The sequence below is a fragment of the Seriola aureovittata genome, chromosome 22, assembly GCF_021018895.1.
Source record: "Seriola aureovittata isolate HTS-2021-v1 ecotype China chromosome 22, ASM2101889v1, whole genome shotgun sequence".
Taxonomy (NCBI): domain Eukaryota; kingdom Metazoa; phylum Chordata; class Actinopteri; order Carangiformes; family Carangidae; genus Seriola; species Seriola aureovittata.
In genome coordinates this window covers 4,114,493-4,132,246 of record NC_079385.1, presented here as the reverse complement: position 1 = coordinate 4,132,246, position 17,754 = coordinate 4,114,493, and the positions used below count along the sequence as shown (strand labels likewise).

The following is a 17,754-nucleotide window of genomic DNA, read 5'->3' as shown; positions in this document are numbered from 1 at the left end:
TCCAAACTAAAGCATCTGCTCACATACAAGAGCAAACACGCAGCTGGGTAATTTAGGAGTGTAGCTCAGCATGTGAACTTGTGGACTGGCGTGCAGCTGGCAGAAGTCTGGTGTTAGGGTAAGTCTGAGGCCAAACAACCAAAAATAATCAACAGAAACTTCATTAATGGTTCTGCTTTTGCCATGAGATGAGGAACTGATAGAGCATGTACAGGTGGTGTTGGTGTAGTGGCAGGACACTAAGAGAGGTGACACATTTTATGTAAATGGAGTAGATGAAAAGGAAACGATAACAGCTGATTTCACTGTCTACATCACAAACAAAATGAAATAATGTTGGCCTCACACCAAATTTCCAATTTCAAAATAAAATCATGAGAGTTTTGCTCCCATCATCTCGATCGTTCAGTCTAAGGTGATTGTCTGAGCTTCTTAAGTCAGTCTTTTTTTCGACTTCATGTTCCGATAAAATCAAACATGTTTAATATTATCATCAGTTTTTAGTCTTCATTCATGCAGACAGTGACGTTCAATGACGCCTTCGCAGGAACCAAACAGGAGGCAGCAAACTGCGCTGACAGTGAGCATGGAGGCGACTCCGAGGAGGTGCAAGAATGCGAGTGGTTTGGTGTGTGGCCAACATTTAATACATAGAAGAGGCAAAGAAAATAATGTCAAAATAAAGCAGGAAATCATAAATACAAAGTCCAAATACAGTCATTTTAGGGTCAAATCGTGTCAATTACAGGGTTGAGTTATTAACTTTAAGTAAAAAAATTTCCATGAGGAGCATAATGGGAAATAATCTGAAAGGAGTCTAGTCTTGACCCTGCAAGATCCCCAGTCTTTACAAAATCTAATAGTATGACACATTGTCTTTAGATGGGAGAGGGTGTCAGACTATATAATAAGAATAAACCAAAACATATAATATTGAAAAATGAACTTGAAGAAAGTAAGAGTGCAGTATGAGAAGTGAAGAGATTATATTCATGTATGGGGAATCAGATCTCTAAGAAAGTCCAGGCCTGCAGATGAAGTTACCTTTTAAATACGCTGACAGCGAGAAAGCTCCTAATCAATGAGTCACTTTGTCCTGAGAGTGAATCTCATCCTCAACAGTTCATCAGACAAAACTCAAACAAATGCATCTCTCATAGACTCTGAGGTAGGATTCAGCAGTCACAGAGGAGGGAAAAATTGATCACTGTGGCTAACGCACCCATTTGTGAAATGGACTTTTTATATCAACCCCTCAGTGAGAGCTGGCGCACGGAGGCACAGGAAGGATGGCAGCGGCTGACGCAGGGATTTTTACTCCATTTTTCAATCTGGGGAGGCTCTGTTCTCCCCAGCCATCCATGGCCAGGCTGCTTGGAGACTGTGAAAGTTGGAAGAGATTAATCTCGTGGGGGTGTTTTCCATTTTCTAACACCCAGAGGCGGTAATTTATACTGGGCCTTAGAGAGCGTCTGAACAGCAGTGTTTTCTGTTCTTCAGGAAGAGACAATGCTGCAGATTCAGCCGACCACAGAGCTGCTGTGGACTGAAACTTTTTTGGCAACTGTTAAAATTACATTATAGAAATTACACTGATGAGGAGAAGAGGAAGAAAAATATTTCACTGATCCCAAAAGGGAAGCTGCATCCTAGGTCAGTGTCAGCTACAGAACAGCAGATCTCAGTATTTTACATCCTGGAAACTTTTGCAACTTGTAGGTTCGCATCAAGGTTACATTACCAACCAGGCAATTTGGCAGCTGTCCCATCCTCGCTGTTTAATTGTGTAGAAATGCAATTTCTAGGAGACAGGGTTGAATGATGAGGTCATTTGCAACACGTACCTAATTTTACAAATATGTTCATTATCAACTTTTTGTCCTACAAAAACGTCAGAGGCGAGTTAGTTGGTTATGAACTGACAGGACTCAAAACTGGAGACTGGGTCAGGCCACTGAAGTTCACTGAACTCCCTGTCATGTTCATGTTTGAGACGACTTTTGCTTTAGACGTTTTTCTCAGGAAACCTTGTCATCCGCTGAAAGCAGGAGGACCCTCGCCGCTCTGGAGCAGCGTAGAAGACGAAGCAGAAGAAGAAGAAGTGTTTCTTCTTGGCTCACGCTCAGCGAAAATGTGCTTTTTTGCTTCTGGAGGCCTTTTATGTGGCTGACACGGTTTCATTCAATCTTTTTTTTATTTGGAAAACTAGTTATTTCATTTCATCAGTCACAGAGGAATTTTGGAGGAGGTGAAGTAAAGGTTCTAGCACAGCTGGGTAACACAAAGTAGAAGACAAATGTGGTGTGAGTACTTAAGGACTATATATTCTGTCTTTACCTGATTAATCAAGCAGGCCTGGGTTTAATCCCCAGACAACACATGTCCAGTCAGGGTCTCCCTACAACTGCACAGCTGGTTTTGTCTTTTCTTCTGCTGCTTCTTTGTGTAAGTTTGATTTAATTCCTTTGTTTGACTTCCATTTAATTATGAGCCCCTCAATTAAATCATTAAGACATTTTTTGTAGCCAGAAAGGAAAGGCGTTACACTACACTTACCCTCGCCCGAGGCCTCACCTTCTGGTCAGAGAACAAGTGTGTACCTCTTGCTGACACAGCACACATGAGCGTTTAAGTGGACTAATAAAATCAGATCTATCTAAAACATAAAAAAAAAAAAAATTCACCCACTGAGATCAAGAAGCAGAGAATTTATTGTGGTGAGCAGGTCATACTGCGGCTTGCCCGCTAGCACTACAACCATGAAGATCCTGTTCCGCTAAGGTCTCAGTTGTGCGCTGGAGAGAACCTTTAATGACCTGCTGTAAGGACCCCTCACTGCAGCCCATTATCAACTGCACGAAATGTGTGTTTTAGGGCTTTACACCTGCTCTTTAAGCCTGGAAACGGTAGACTGAACTTCCTGTGGATAATTATCACATTTCAGGTCGTAAAACTTTTGCTGCTTTTGATATATTTCTTGTGCTATGGGGTCATACGTGAGTTTGAGTAGAAGTAGTTCCTTTGTCTTTATAACAGGTCTCCAGTCTGGCCAGTGGTGCTTTGATACTTGCGCACAGCAGTACTTGCAGCTAAATGCATGTCCACAATGACAATGCTAACACGCTAATGTTTAGCAGGTAAAATATTAAGAATATTAGTTTTGTGAGTTAGCATGCTAATATTTTTAAATAGCACGAAACACAAAGTCTGCTGAGGCTGATGGGAATGTTATTAGTTTTGCAGGTATTTCATCATAAACCAAGGTATTAAACAAATACATATAATAAATATAATAATTTGTCCTGATGATGGTGCTAAATAGAAAGTCAAGGGATCACCAGAATAAGTAAAATAGTTCCACAATTTTAACTATAAATGTCAAAGGTGAAGCCAGGGGATCATGTAAGTCAAGAGGATTCATCATCTGGGAATCATGACAATGCCATTCCCCTGCGTTAGGATAGTTCCCTGGATAAGTGAGAATGTTGGCCTGCTGGTGGCAGAAGCTGTAAAGTCAGGGGATGACCAAAGTCATTAGGCTTCATCCTCTGGGGATCATGAATGTATGGAGAAATACCATGGTAACTCTTCCAATATTTAATACTGAGATATATGGTGTAAATCAAGGTAAAAAGTTTGTTTCTCAATCAAAGCCACACATAGTCACGTTAGGATCTGCCTTGTTTCTGATCAGATCATTCAGGTTTTTTCATATTCCTCCGGTCACAAGCCCCTCGGTGTCACCGTGTCACCACTCTGTAGCATTATTTTCTTTTGTTGCATGGGGAAAAAAAAGGCTTTGGACTTGTTTCCATTAACGTTCTATAACCTCCCTTAGCGGAAACGTCTGCGGGGGAACCGACGCTCTTTCAACGAGATGAGTTTTTCCGGAACTCGGGTTTACAGCCACCCACCAGAGAGATGCAAGGGGCCTTCTAGAGAGGTTATTACAATAAGTAAGTTCTAGGTTCCTGTATGCACATCAAAGACTTTTTTATTCCCACGCCTTGTAAAAAGATAATAAAGTCTGTGTATGCTAGCCAACAGAATCTGGAAAACCCTGAGTTGATTCAAGACATGAGCGGGAAGACATGGGCGTCTAATTCAACACACTGAGAATAAGGCTGACAAAGGCAGACAGTCAGTGAGATAAAGATGGACTGAGTGAAGGGGGGTGATGAAACGCAGCAGCAACATCAGTGGACAGAGTAACCCAATAGCCCATATATTTACAGAGCCACTTTGAAATTCCAGGCCTAGTGAGTCACTTTGCTGTTTTTAGTGCTGTAGTTGGGGAGGGGGGGGCCCCAGAATTTAGAGCTGTCGGTCAGTGTGTCAGGGTGACTATTTCTGCTGCTGCAGGGGTCAAGGGCACGCTCACCTCTTTAATGTTTAAAGGGGAGCAGGAACAACATGAGGTCTGGAGGTCCTAAATAACAGCTGGAGACACTTTCTGCGGGAATAAGTTAGATGTGCTCGTGTGGAGCCGCATAGAAAACCCCAATAAGAGAGAATGAGTTCGAGTTTTCTTTCATGTATATACTCACCGTCTATCTAGCACTTCTTTTGAATGCTGTATTGATGTCTTTCTGATTTTATGCTTTCTTTTTTATTTATTTATGTCACTTATTATTTCTATGTTACTATTTTATTATTATTTCATCTCATTTTACATGAATGTTTTTAACATGTTTGTATGTTAGTTTCATGTCTTCGCATGTGATGCACTTGGTGTATGCAGCACATGGACACTTTGCAGAAAATGCGGGGATTTTATTTTAAACTAAGACTAAGAGACAAGGGTAAAGGACAACACACCAGCGACTCAGTAGATCTGTGCATAATATTTCCCTTTAGCATCTATATACACATTGTACTACTTCACTGGGTTGACGCTCATCAAAAGCTCCAGAGAAGCAGCAGTTTATTTATTTTTTTACATTTCTTTGCTTTCCAGTGAAAATTATGTATCTCAATTTTGGTTTTCAGACAAACTGAAGGATTAAGTGTTCCTTTGTGGGTTGAGTAAATTCTCCCAACTCTTAAGATAAATAGAGCATTTAAAAGCTCAATGGATTATCAAAAACAAATGCATTGTCACAAAGCTGTAAAGAAGGGCTGGTTTGCTTAAGCTCATAAAAGTTTACATGTTGGACAGATGTGGTTTTCACAGGAAAACAAAAATCAGCTCCAGAGATTGAGACCTACTAGCTATAGCAGCCTGACTATTTCTTAATGTACGGCAGGTCAGGTGTGGGCTACGGGTGTCAAACGGTGCACATGAAATGACACAAGGCCACACATCCCATCTGGTGGGATTTGCTTTACAGCAGCTCTTTAAACGCAGTGAAAAGAAGTGACTGCAGTCGGATTTATTCCTGAACTTTGAGGGAATCTTGAGCACCTCCAGCTGAGCTCAAATTAAGTGTAAAACATAATCATAACACATAGTTTGGAACTTAACTGTAACTCAAACCTTGGCCTTGTGAGACAATTTTATCTTATCTTTCAATTTGGCAAGTATTCCCTCAGCACAGAGCACTGCTGTAGTCGCGGCTGTCATATAAGCCTTGTACTGTATACCCCGACGGTCGGGAGGCGAATCCCTCTCCGCAGTTTTTATCCTCCCACAATCCACTTTGATGCCCTAATGATTGCCTACACTGCCATAGTGAAAGCTGGAGATGGAGAAACTGTGCACCCCTGCCATGATACCAATGTGGTAAATTCCATTGCTGTGAAGTATAATAGCATGTCTTGGAAATAGGCTTTAACCAGTTTTTTGAAGATATTTGTGAAGAAATGGAAAGCTACCCACGGAAGGTTCGGGTGGTGCTGGAGCCACATTCATTTTCCAGGTCTAGAAATTAGAATTAGCTAAGACAGGGAGATCCCTCTACTGCTGTTCCCCTGATTCAATTAAGAGTTTAATCAGGCCTCGAACCGCACGTTGTTTATTCTTCTTACCTTCTGCTGAGAGCCCTTGTACATTCACTCCTCTGGCGTCCAGGAAACTGAGGCAGGCGTCCACATTTTCGATCTGTTGAGAAGACGGCAGACAGTCAGCACAAAGCACAGACGCTGCAAGAATGTGGCGATACTTAACGTTGAATGAGCCTAAATGTCTCGGGGCAGTGGGCTCAGAGCATGGGGACCATCAGTGTTATTACCCATAAAGCACATCATTGTGTGGTCATTACCCCGACCCCCTCTCGCCCCTGGGACCCGGCTGCGTGACATACTGACCGCAGTGTATCACCACCTACACAACCCGTGGCACACACATGCATTCAAGGAGGGAGGCACCCACCCACCCATGTGTACACACAATGCCTGTGGTAGAAACACAAATCAAGTCCACTTCACACATGCAGACACACACAAGAAGCAAAATGCGGGCGAATGATCATTCTCTCTCTCTCTCTCACACACACACACACACACACCAGTTGACAATACAACAACAAAAAAAATCCACATTCATTTGCGCATGAACACAGGGTGTGTAGGTGAGAGTGGCTCACTGAGGCCTTTTACAACACAGTCAACAACCGTCACCTCTGCAGACTGGTATCGGTTTCACAAAGGCTCCGCGAGGTTGCAGTTATGAGGGGGATTTTTGCATTCCTTGACAGTGGCTCACGGGTGGCTTCATTAGCATGGTGGCGAGCCGCCAGCGCCCCTCAAGAGGTCTTTTATGACAAGGTCGGAGGTCGGAGCGCTCGACTTCGGCGCAGTGTGCCAAGGCCACACAAAGGGCAGACTGGGCAACTCAGCCGGACGTCCAGCAGGCGATGATGATTCATGAGCTGCAACTCCCCCTGAGTTCTGTGACGCGTCCCCTCTCTCTCTCTCTCTCTCTCTCACTATCTAATGCTCGTTCCCTCAATGTGCCTGTATGTATTTATATGAGAGAGGGAGACTTTGTAGAACCAGGATAATGAGTCATATCTGCGCAACACAGCCCGCTTGGATACTTGCTGATTCTTCTCTTACTCCCGCTGAGCTGAACTCTATTGTCCTCAGCGGCTTAATAATGTGTATTTCAGTGGCATTTAATTCAAACGGTGAGAATTGGCGCTGCATTAATGGTACAGAGAGCCAGAGAATGTGGGCGATTTCACAAAGTTTCATGAGCATACGTTTTCTGTGCTCGTTACAAGCTGCAACATAAAGTTCCTGAGTGAGATCACAAGCTATTTTATTTTTAACGCTTGCACTGTGGTTTCCAGTCGTTTCTACTCTCACAAGTTTGCTGTATTTAATCTAAAAAGAACCAGATTCAGCTGGAAGATGTGGAAAACCCTTTTCATGTTAATATTTTTTATCGCAGCGTCATTTGTCTGACAATATCAGGAATATCTGCTCACTGTCAGCACTAACTTTACTGGCTGATCGGCTGCTGATACATACATACAGTATACACCCTGATGGAGGCTACAAGCTAAAACAAGTTAGACTCACAGTAAAGTTGTTCTTTAGTGCTGCTGGAGCTACGACCTCTTCACACAACATTAGTCGTAGGCCTTCGTCAAGTAACATCACGTCCCTGGTGTTACCTGGGTGAACTGAAAGGTGGGATGTAACTACTGTATATAAGTTTAGCCAACTGTTGTACTTACACTAAGTACAAGGTACTTTTCTGCAATGTTCTATAATACTTCTGCTCCATTAAATTTCACAAGAAAATATTGTCATTTTTCCTCCACTACATTTTCATGAGAATAATGTTTAAGATACAACAAACAATATATGATCAGCCTATAAAATATGATGTTCTGTTACAGATTAAGCTGTGTATAAAAGGGCAACATCAGCTACATTAAAATGCTTCTAACACATTTAAGCATCATAATATGTTTAATAATAATATATCTCTGAAAGGAGCCGTAATTCTGATGAGTCATTTTTGCTTTTGATACTTTTTGCCAATAACACCTGTACAGTACCTAAGTTAAAGTTTTAAGTGTAAGACCTTCACTTATTACATTGTTGTATTGCTACTTTTGGTTTTGAATAATTCTTTCACCACTGCCCTTTATCATAAAGGGTCAGTTCAACTAAAACAAAAATGAAAATCATATTAAAAGGGGATATCTGTGAGTATTCTCTGCTGCCGAACATGGTTCCTTGCTGGAAGCAGGTGGTGGTGATTGACGCTTGACAACAGCTTCAGGCCATTGTTGCGTTTACAAGACAAGCGATTATAATACGTCCTCTGAGCAGCGCTACGTCTTGAGGGCAGTTTGGAGGCTACAGTGACAAGACGGGCTGGGGATAGCTGGTTAGCATACTAACTTAAGTTGAATAAAAGACGTGATAGCGACAAGAGTTAACATTGGTTCTGTTTTCCACCTCTGGAGACAGCTGTTGGTGAGTAAAGCAATGACGTTTGACGTTTCTCCTAGACTGGTGAGTAAACAGCTGCTAATGATAACGTTAGCTATGTAGCAATAGCGAAACTTACACATAGCTCCTTTATACAATAAATGTGTTTCTGTTTGCAGACATACATACAACTACTGTTTCCAAGGTCAACAATGAACTTTACTCTCAAAGAAGACTGACTACACACGCTCCTTTTTCTTTAAGCATCAATCGTACAAGCCTCCTCTGTTACTGGCCTCTGAGGCAGCTGCGCGGTGGATCGAATCCTTTGCTCAAGGGCACCTCAAAATCAGTCCCAGTCACTTTCTCTCCGCAGACTGAGATGTTTACTCTGGTTGCATCAACAGGGAACCTCGCGGGGCAAGAAGTTACAAACAGAGCTTCCCCCATCTGCCTGACACAACTCAACCTCCTCCCACTCCCCAACTCCACACGCATTCCCAGCGAACCCCCTCACATGTGGGCCTCTGTATTCTCTTCCCACATGCCGCACACACAGACTGACACATGTGTGCCCAGGTGCTAGCGTTTTTTGGTTCCCCTCCACACACGCTCTCAGAAGTTTGTACGTGGGGAGACATGTGCGGAGCAGCGTTTGTGAATGTTCAACACTGCAGTATTAATTAGACCGAGCAGCAGGATGATGTGGGATGCGGAGGTTCTAACAGCCTGTAGTCATAGATGATATATAATTAACAATATTTGCATGATAACAAGCTTTTTTTTTTTTTTAGCATGGAACAAGTCAGTTACGCAGATTCAGTTCCTGATATTTACATCAAACAGTTTGGAAGGTCTTACTGAAGCATTTTTCATCTGTTCCACAGGCAGCGAGTGTGTTCATGTGTGTGTTTGAAGGCTGGTTTAATGGATGATAAAGACAAAAAGGAGTGAACTCATAAACACACAGTAAATCTCTTTAGTTGGAGACAGATCTCTGCCTCGTTTCTAAAGGACGACAGACATCACCGGTGGAACTCACGCCTTCTTTCTCTGAGCCTTCAAATGACTATCCAAACAGAAATTCTGAGGCTTTTAGACGAAACCGCTGTTTGTTTTTAGTCGGACTTAACTCGAAAATGACGTAAACAAGCGGAATAATGATTGAAGGCGTTGATGACGGATGGGGCATTAATGTTCCGCAGGGTTCTGGCGATGTTTAACTGCTAGTTTGGTGGGTGGTTTGGCTTTGTGGCATCCTGTAACAGCTCCTTGAGAAACCGACATCATTTATTTTTCCGTTGCAGGCTGGCATCAGGCAGATCCACATGAGCCATTAAAAGCAATTTGGAAAAGGGCATTTTGATGAGGAGCACTTCACCCAATCATGAAGCACTTAGAGAAGGAAAAAGGAAGAACATTTCGAGGAGTGACAGGAGGGCACATGTGCGACATGCACTGTGGGAAGGAAACTTGCCACTGAGCTTGGAAGAATTATGAGGGAGAGCTGTTAAGTTTCTGCGATAATCAGTTTCAATTAAACTTTGTTTCATTTACAGAGCCACACTACAAATCAAAATATCACATTCCAGCTGACACAGGCAGCCGAGTGGAGAACAGCCCGTACTGAGACGAGGGTTGCTGAGAATGAAACCGCATTCCCTGGTTCAAACTGTAGTGCTAGACAAAGGGACAAGATTGAGGAGACCAACTGAATGTATACTTAAAGGTCCCATATTGTATAGAATTTTGGTATAAGATTTCCATGTCTTTTTTAATTATAAAGCAGGTCTAGGTTATACATTAACACTGTTAAAGTATCAAAGCGCTCAGTCCACAGAGAAATGCACACAGCATGTATTCAGAAACTGAGCCTTAAAACCAGCCGGTCAGGACTTCTGTAACTTTGTGATGTCACAACAAAGCGGTCACTGCTCTCAGCCATGCATCAAGCCCCACCCACCTGGACCCACCATCCAACCTTTGCAAGATTTGGTTTCTCTGAGTGTTTACCTGAAATCTGCTGTATTTTTTATTGGATCACTCAGAAAACACACAGCCAATCAAAAGAGAGGCTCAGAGCCTCCTCTCTTCTGATTGGCTCACTGACCTGTTGCCACTAGAGCTCCAGAGTGAAGCATGAGAGAGGAGATGTAAAACTATATTGAGATGGTTTTTGGTTCTTAAAACCACAAATATATCTTCTTATGGATCAACACTTCAAATAAAACACAGGGAAAGTGTCAAATATAGAGCTTTAAATGTACAAGTCTTGAAAGATGAAGACTAAAGTTAGGCATTTTAGGCAGAGAACACAAAGCTGTGATATCCTCCTGTGATATCCGTTGTGTAGTTTGACATCTGCTGCTTGCAAATATATTAGCAAATTTTAGACCAGGCACCTTGTGACAAACATCAACTGCTATTTACATTGAGGCACTAATTAGTCAATACAACTGCACAACTCTGGGATCAGCAGCTTTTGTTACTGTCATAATAATCATGGTGACTGGTCAGTGTGTTGGTACTGGGGTTTTATTATGAATTTCACAATATGATATCAAAACAGATAATGTCTGATTGGGGATGTTCAAAACATGTGTTAATACAATACTTCTTTATCTACAGCAGAGTTACAGTACAGACCTGGTTAGTTATACTACAACACAGTTCAGATTTCCATGACATTGGTTTATTATTGCGTAAAAAGCTAATTATTCCAAATTATAATTTATCCTCCCAGCTTTTAGAAGTGTACGGTTGGATTTGTGAACCGATCAGGAAACGGAACAAGTAGAAGTATGGATCATATATGGCCAATCACAAGGGTTTGTAATCCTGGTCTCTATTTAAGGGTGGTCTCTGGTGTTGGATGTGAAGAAGCCAACGGTTTTCATGAATGTGCAAACAAAAATCTATTTGCACTGAAACAGCTTTTAACGCCCAGTGATAAAGTATCTTTATCCACTTTCACATATATGTATTTTTTGTATAATCACTTTTCATGTGAAAACGACAATGAAAATGCACAAGAAACCGAGCAGCTGTAGATGGTGGTTCTATTAGCAAATAGTTAACAAGATAAATGTCTAATGGCTTCAATTTGTTCATGCACTTTTTCTTTTATTGATTTCTTTCTGCCATTAAAAGCCTGTTCTTTCGGACTTTTGAACGGAGAAAATCACATGAAACTGTTCTTTGTGACAAAATGACTCATCTTTTTGTCTTTTTGTTAACTCTTTACAGCAAAATTGTAGCCTTTCTACAGTACTTGAGTACGTTCATTTACTCTTTCCACTCCGGTGAGACTTAAAATGACACACTGGCTACTTCTGCATGTTAGCAGCTGAATTTCCTCTCGTCTCTCCTCGCCTGTGAAAACTGTCCTGATTTGCATTGAGTCTTTCTAAAAGGTATCAAGTGACTGATGTATGATGGCTGGAATTGGAAAAGTCTTATCCCTTCAATGCAACTGCTGAATACAAATGGGCCAACACCTCAATTACCACTTCCTACGGGAAAGAAAACAACCTCCTTGAAGACAGGACTGGAAAACCAGGCGTTAGCGCTGTACAGCACATGAGCACGGCTCAATAATAGATGGGTTTTACTCCAAAATGCTATATATCCACTGGAAAATACATGCCACCTTAAATCCCTAAGTCCATTTTTCAAAAACACAGATGACTCGAGCTTCACAAACACAGCTTTTTTCTCAATACGTCTTGGGATGACTCAGTTGACTCCTATTGACTTGTCTTTCTTTTCCAATGGTGGAACTGGTGGCTGGAACCTAAATGACCAGTGGGGTAGGGTTCAGCCATTACATGCTGCGTTTTTATGTGTGTTCCTCAAAGAAAACACTTTTGCAGCATCTCTTTAGACGTTTATTTGGCTGAAGGCTGAAATCAAAGTCTAGTGATGAGTCTGGTGAATCAAAACAAATCAAACCGAAATCCTTCATGTACAAAACCACTGTGTCATCGTTTTAAGCTCTCCTCCCTGCAGATCAGAATCAATACCAGCTGAAGCTAACAGAATTAGTTTTGCCTCAGACACCTCCGTATCAAAGTTTGCTTTTTTTTCCACATGGCAGGATGAATACGCACCTTTTGTACCTATCAATTCCTCTTGGCATTTGAAACCTAATGAGGCAGAGCTCATCACTCATGCTGGGCCGACACATGACTGGGAATAGAATATACTTTATTAATCGCTGCCGCTCAGCTCAACTGAGCTTTGAAATCTTAAGGTTTACATGCACACAAAGACAAATCCCTCTGCAAGGGTCAGAATTATTTGTATGTTTTTTTGCCCTTGAGAACCAAAACCTGAAGGACACGTCAGCTCAGAGAGTCAGAATTTGAAACCACTCGGGGTTCCTTCTATTAAACAGACCACTTCTCTCACTGTCTGTCATTTCTGCATCAGTACCACCCCCCCATCCCCCACTTCAGACTGAGGGTCTGACACTTGTGCTCATCCCTAACAGTCCATTGATTCCTCTTTCACCCCACCCTATCACTCTGAGTGTGTCCACAGCAGACAGCTGCTGACAGAGGATGAATCAAAACAGATCAAACGGGACAGAGTGTAGAGCAGCTGATGGGCAGAGGGGAGGCTGGGTTAAAGGAGCCTGTCTAATAATCCAGGGATCTTTTCTCATCATGTCAAAATCCAAAGTAAAGAAACTTTTTCATCACACATTGGCTGAGGAGCTGCTGTATGCCGTATTAATCATGGTGGCAGTCCCCCATAATCCCTTTACCCTGACCGAAATCCATCACACGGCTGATAGCTGAGGATCTGTCGCACCTAAAAACTTAGAAAAAGAGGTTGCGTTTGACCCTCACACTACACCTCATATATCCAGCTCCATCCGGCCTGCTCAGGCTGACAAAGTTTGCATTCATAGCAGTCTAAATGTTATGAAACTACACGCCATAAAACTTTTTTCTAGTGAAAGAAAACCAAACTACAATGATTCAATTCAAGTAGCCGAGGGCTTCAGAGACAAAACAAGCTCTGAGCTGAGCTTCATCGCGTCATACCTCATTTTCTTGTAAATAAAACAATAATTTTCTTTAAGGATGTCTCTGCCTGTGACATTCCTGTGTCTCAAAGGAGCTACAGCGCTCACTCGCTCGCTCGCTCAGCACATAAACACACGTGATGTATAATCAACAGGATCTGCATGGCAACACGAGCCTATATCTGTGGATGTCTCAATTATGTATGGTGGTTCGTTTTCAGATGTTTGCAGCATCAAATAACTTGGAGAGCTTCCATGTGTCCTCGCGCATCTGCTGCACAGACAGGGTGGGTGTGTGTGTGTGTGTGTGTGTGTCCACATGTGTGTGAGTGAGTGGTAAAGAGAGAGAGAGAGAGGGAGAGAGAGAGAGAGAGAGAGAGAGAGAGAGAGAGAGAGAGAGTGAAATGAAGATGGCATGGATGGCCAAGACAAACAAGTCACCTCATCAATCTCTGGGTTCACCTCTTCAAATCCTTTTTCATTTCTCAAGTCAGATCTTACCATCACCTCTGTTAATGATGCGGTCTAAAAACAGTTGCTAAATGAAGAAATAATTGCTTCTGTCATTTGTCTGTCCACGTTTTCTTTCTCTGTTCTCAAGTTTGTTTTTTTTCCTTTTCATTTTAGACATATTTCAGCCTGAGCTACAGTATAATAAAGTGTAATTATACATCAGCAACATAAGAACAATAGACTATGTGTCACTGCAAATATCCTAGCAACCAAATGTCATCATGGACGTCCTCTTCAGTAATGCTGTGCAATTAAAAGTGCAGTCCATCAGTTAAGTTTTGCATTTCCATAAAGATGAGGAAGAAAAGACAAAACAGACTGAAGCAGATCCCCCGACTTTCAGTCCCAAACCCACTGGATCCTGCACTTCCCATAACACAACTCAATACTGTCTTTCTTCACACCTATCCAGGTGATGTCATATAAGCTCCTCCATGTAAAATCAATCAAGTGATAGACTGGTTGCACAATAATTGCCCACATCTCAAATTTATGCAGCAATTCAGATAAGTCTGGTGTTGTGACCACGGACGGCTGTTTCACCTGGTTAGAGAAACGTTTTGTTCAGCGGGATTATCTCACTGACGAAGCCCAAATACATCCAGCAGAAGTAGAAAGCTTATGTTAGGCTATAAACTAACTACACCACGGTCACATGACTTCACCACCACTAAACCTCCAACACATAGCCTTAGGACTTATCTCATCTCCAAAAACCTATCCTCTTACAAAGTTGGTAATCACAGCGAGGCTGTAAAGGTGGACTGGTGAGCAGATCGGTTTCCACGTTCGGTGTGATGACGTTTAACGTCCCCGACAACCTCTATAGTCTCATTTACACACTTGTTAGCAACCAACCTTTCATAAGAGACATAAAAGCTTAAAGAAATCACGACTGGGGTATTTACTGACGTATCTTATGTTGTAGAATACACCGTGAAAATATCATGAACTTGTGTTAACCACAGACCAAAACTCCATTCAAAAAACCCACAGACTTCAGGACCAGGGAACCGCAGGTGTCAAAATGCAACAAATTTTAGGACTCATTCCTGCGGGACTCTATAGCTCCATTCATTCAAGACAGCAACAGAAAAATGGCGACATGAACGAGATTGACACAGCTGTGCAAGTTGAATCACTGAAATAACATCTGTTAAATCAGCATGTACGATACATCACTCACCACTGACTGGTTCAGGCAAAACAAAACCCAAATAAACCCTTGTCAAGTCCCAACATGAAAACAGCAAATATAATACGACACAAGGCTGAATTAACAAAGTGAAATGGAATGGAAATGCAATCTGATTATCATGCTAATGGAGTCTCCCTTTAAAGTAAAATGAAAAACAACTGGGCTGAGAGGTTCTGATATGCATCTACAAACCTCCTCTCAGTTAACCTCATCTCAGCTAATGGCTCTGTAAGTAAATATATGACTGACGGCTGAAAGAAGATGCAGAGGTCTCATTAATATTCACAGCAGAAGTACAGCAAAGTAGCAGAGAGGGACAAATGATGTTTTCAGGTGCGAGAGGACAATGTTAAGTATTTCTTGATGACACCATCTGGAGCTGCATGATTTGTCTCGCTATTGTCTCTCTCTTTTCTCACACGTACACACTGTTGCAGTCCTGTTATCGAGTACAGGTAAACATCACCGTCATGATGGAGAGCATTACTGCTGACAGGCAGCAAATTCAGGCTGCCAACCCTGTCTGCGGCCGCTTCTCCCAAAAGGGTCAGTGAGGTGAAGCTGCTGACTCTACGGCATCTGTTTGTATAACCTGCTGCTGACCGATGCAAGGGGAGAGAGGTCTTCACAGGCCTGCTGCTGACTGCTGGTTCGCAACCTTTTCTGTCCTTTGTAATGTCATCTTATGACTTCTTATTAAAGTGTAGACTGTAAAGTACAAAGAGCTGTGATTCAATGTGACTTCTATTTTCTATTGACAGGGCCTTCAATTAATGTGAGCAAATGTAGAAGCTGAAACACAGTATGTGGAAAGTGGTCTCAGACTTTTAGACCCCACTGTATTTATGTTTTTGTATTACATGATGAATACAAAATCATCTGTGATGTCATTGGAGGCCGTCTCCTAAATGGACAGAAACCACCAGTCATATAGTTCTTGTCGATTTGAAGTATTTAAAGTTCCTCTCCAGACATGTTTTAAACTCTGTAAAAAATCCTCTTTTGTTTGGTTTTCACATATAAAAAGTGAAAAAAAAATACCCCGCTCACCACCTGCTGGCTCCAGCTGGACAGGTGAAAGAGCAGAGAGTATGAAGATGGTTAGAGGAGGAAACATGTTTGAGCCTCAGTCAGACCCAGACTCAGATGAGGAGTCTGTTGAGACCAGAACCAGAGACTAGCAGACGGATCAGAACGTTTAGCGTAGTTAGCATCTTTTATTTGTTTATGTTGTTTGTTAGCTTGTAACTGGCACAATGTTATCGGTTATGCTAATGCTAACTCTCTGTCTCTGTACTGACAAGGTTTCAGGTTTATTTAGCCCCGCCCCCCCGTCCCCACAAGTTGACAGGATTGGTTCCGTAGGATTGTGACGTATGAAACCCTGGCTGTCTGAATCTGTTTTCATGAGACTGTCATTGGTTCACTGCAGGTCAAGGTGGAAACACTCAGTCATGATGTCGACTGATTATTTCACTTTTGCATCACAATTTTTTTTTTTTTTTTTCAATTTAAGGGCACAAGATGTGAATGAAACCAGCCACAGCTCTTTTTTACTTCAGTGTTTTGACACGTGTTGCACGTCTGAAAAACAATGGCGTATATGAGACTTTTATTTGTTTCTGAACTGGAGATACTGATTTAAGAGAAGAAAGTTTGGGAGCTGCAAATGTGCATGCATCCCACAAGAGAGGGGGCGGGGCTATATGTGAGGAAATATTAGTTCAATGGACTAATAGCCCAGCTCAACAAAGTCAGTGATGGGATGAGTATTATTAGCGGATTACTGGCTGCTACAGTCGTAACGTACCTGACTGAAGCTGCTATGAGCCATTACAAGTCAGGAGAAATAAGCAGGATTGGATGTGGAGGTAAAATAGTGAGAGCGGCTGCACAGTGCTTTATAATGCATCTTCATAATCTGCTGCAGTAGTCTTCAGGCCATTACAGTCACATGTTGAGCATGTTCACTGTCTCACTGCTTCCCTCTCTCTCTCTCTCTCACCCTCCATGGGTGTCCGACAAAACAGAGCGGCAGATTTTAACACCAGCTTTTCCCAGCTGTTAAACGTCAGATGCAGTTTCCTCTGCTGCACTGGTCAGTCTGAGGTGATAAATCAGGCTCAGCAGCTAATTTACATCCCCGCCTCCCATGTTTTGCACCTCTAAACAGTAACTGCAGTAACATGGCGCCGCCTCTTTTCCCTTTAGCCTGAGCCAAACCTCCGTGTGGTCTCTTAGGAGAAACAACAGCGTGGCTATTTAGCACCTAAAAAAGACCCACAAACCCTCAGTAAATATCTCCCTTAATCTTCATCAGTAAAAGTAGTGAGCAAACAAATGTTTTAACTGCTCTAATAATGACTTTCTCTCAGTTTAAATCAATGTGAGTCCTCAGCAGAGCCCTGCGATGTCATATATTCACCTCATTTCTCAGTGTGTGGTCGTCCTCTGCTCACTGGAAAAGATGCATTTAAATATAAAAGATGACAAACCCCTTTGTTCCTTTAGTTTAGTGTAAAGCTGGAGTGATGGACTTAATGCAGCTTTCACTGCACTTTTTGGGAGGACGCAGTTAAAAACATCATGACCTTTGACTTTTTGAACAAACAAAACACAATTGTTTTTTTTCCCTTTGTGAAGCAGCTCAAACTACAACTACATGCCTGTTTCTGTGATGCTC

At 42.1% G+C, this 17,754-nt stretch overlaps 1 protein-coding gene across 12 annotated transcripts in view; it reads right to left on the bottom strand.

The window, feature by feature from the left end:
* The window catches only part of nav3 (neuron navigator 3), a 448,944-nt gene that overhangs the window by 113,093 nt on the left and 318,097 nt on the right, over positions 1–17,754 (bottom strand). For all 12 annotated transcript variants that reach the window (XM_056367406.1, XM_056367407.1, XM_056367402.1 and 9 more), the window contains one exon: positions 5,968–6,040. In XM_056367406.1, the coding sequence (XP_056223381.1) occupies positions 5,968–6,040 (73 nt within the window). The remainder of the gene's footprint in view (positions 1–5,967; positions 6,041–17,754) is intronic.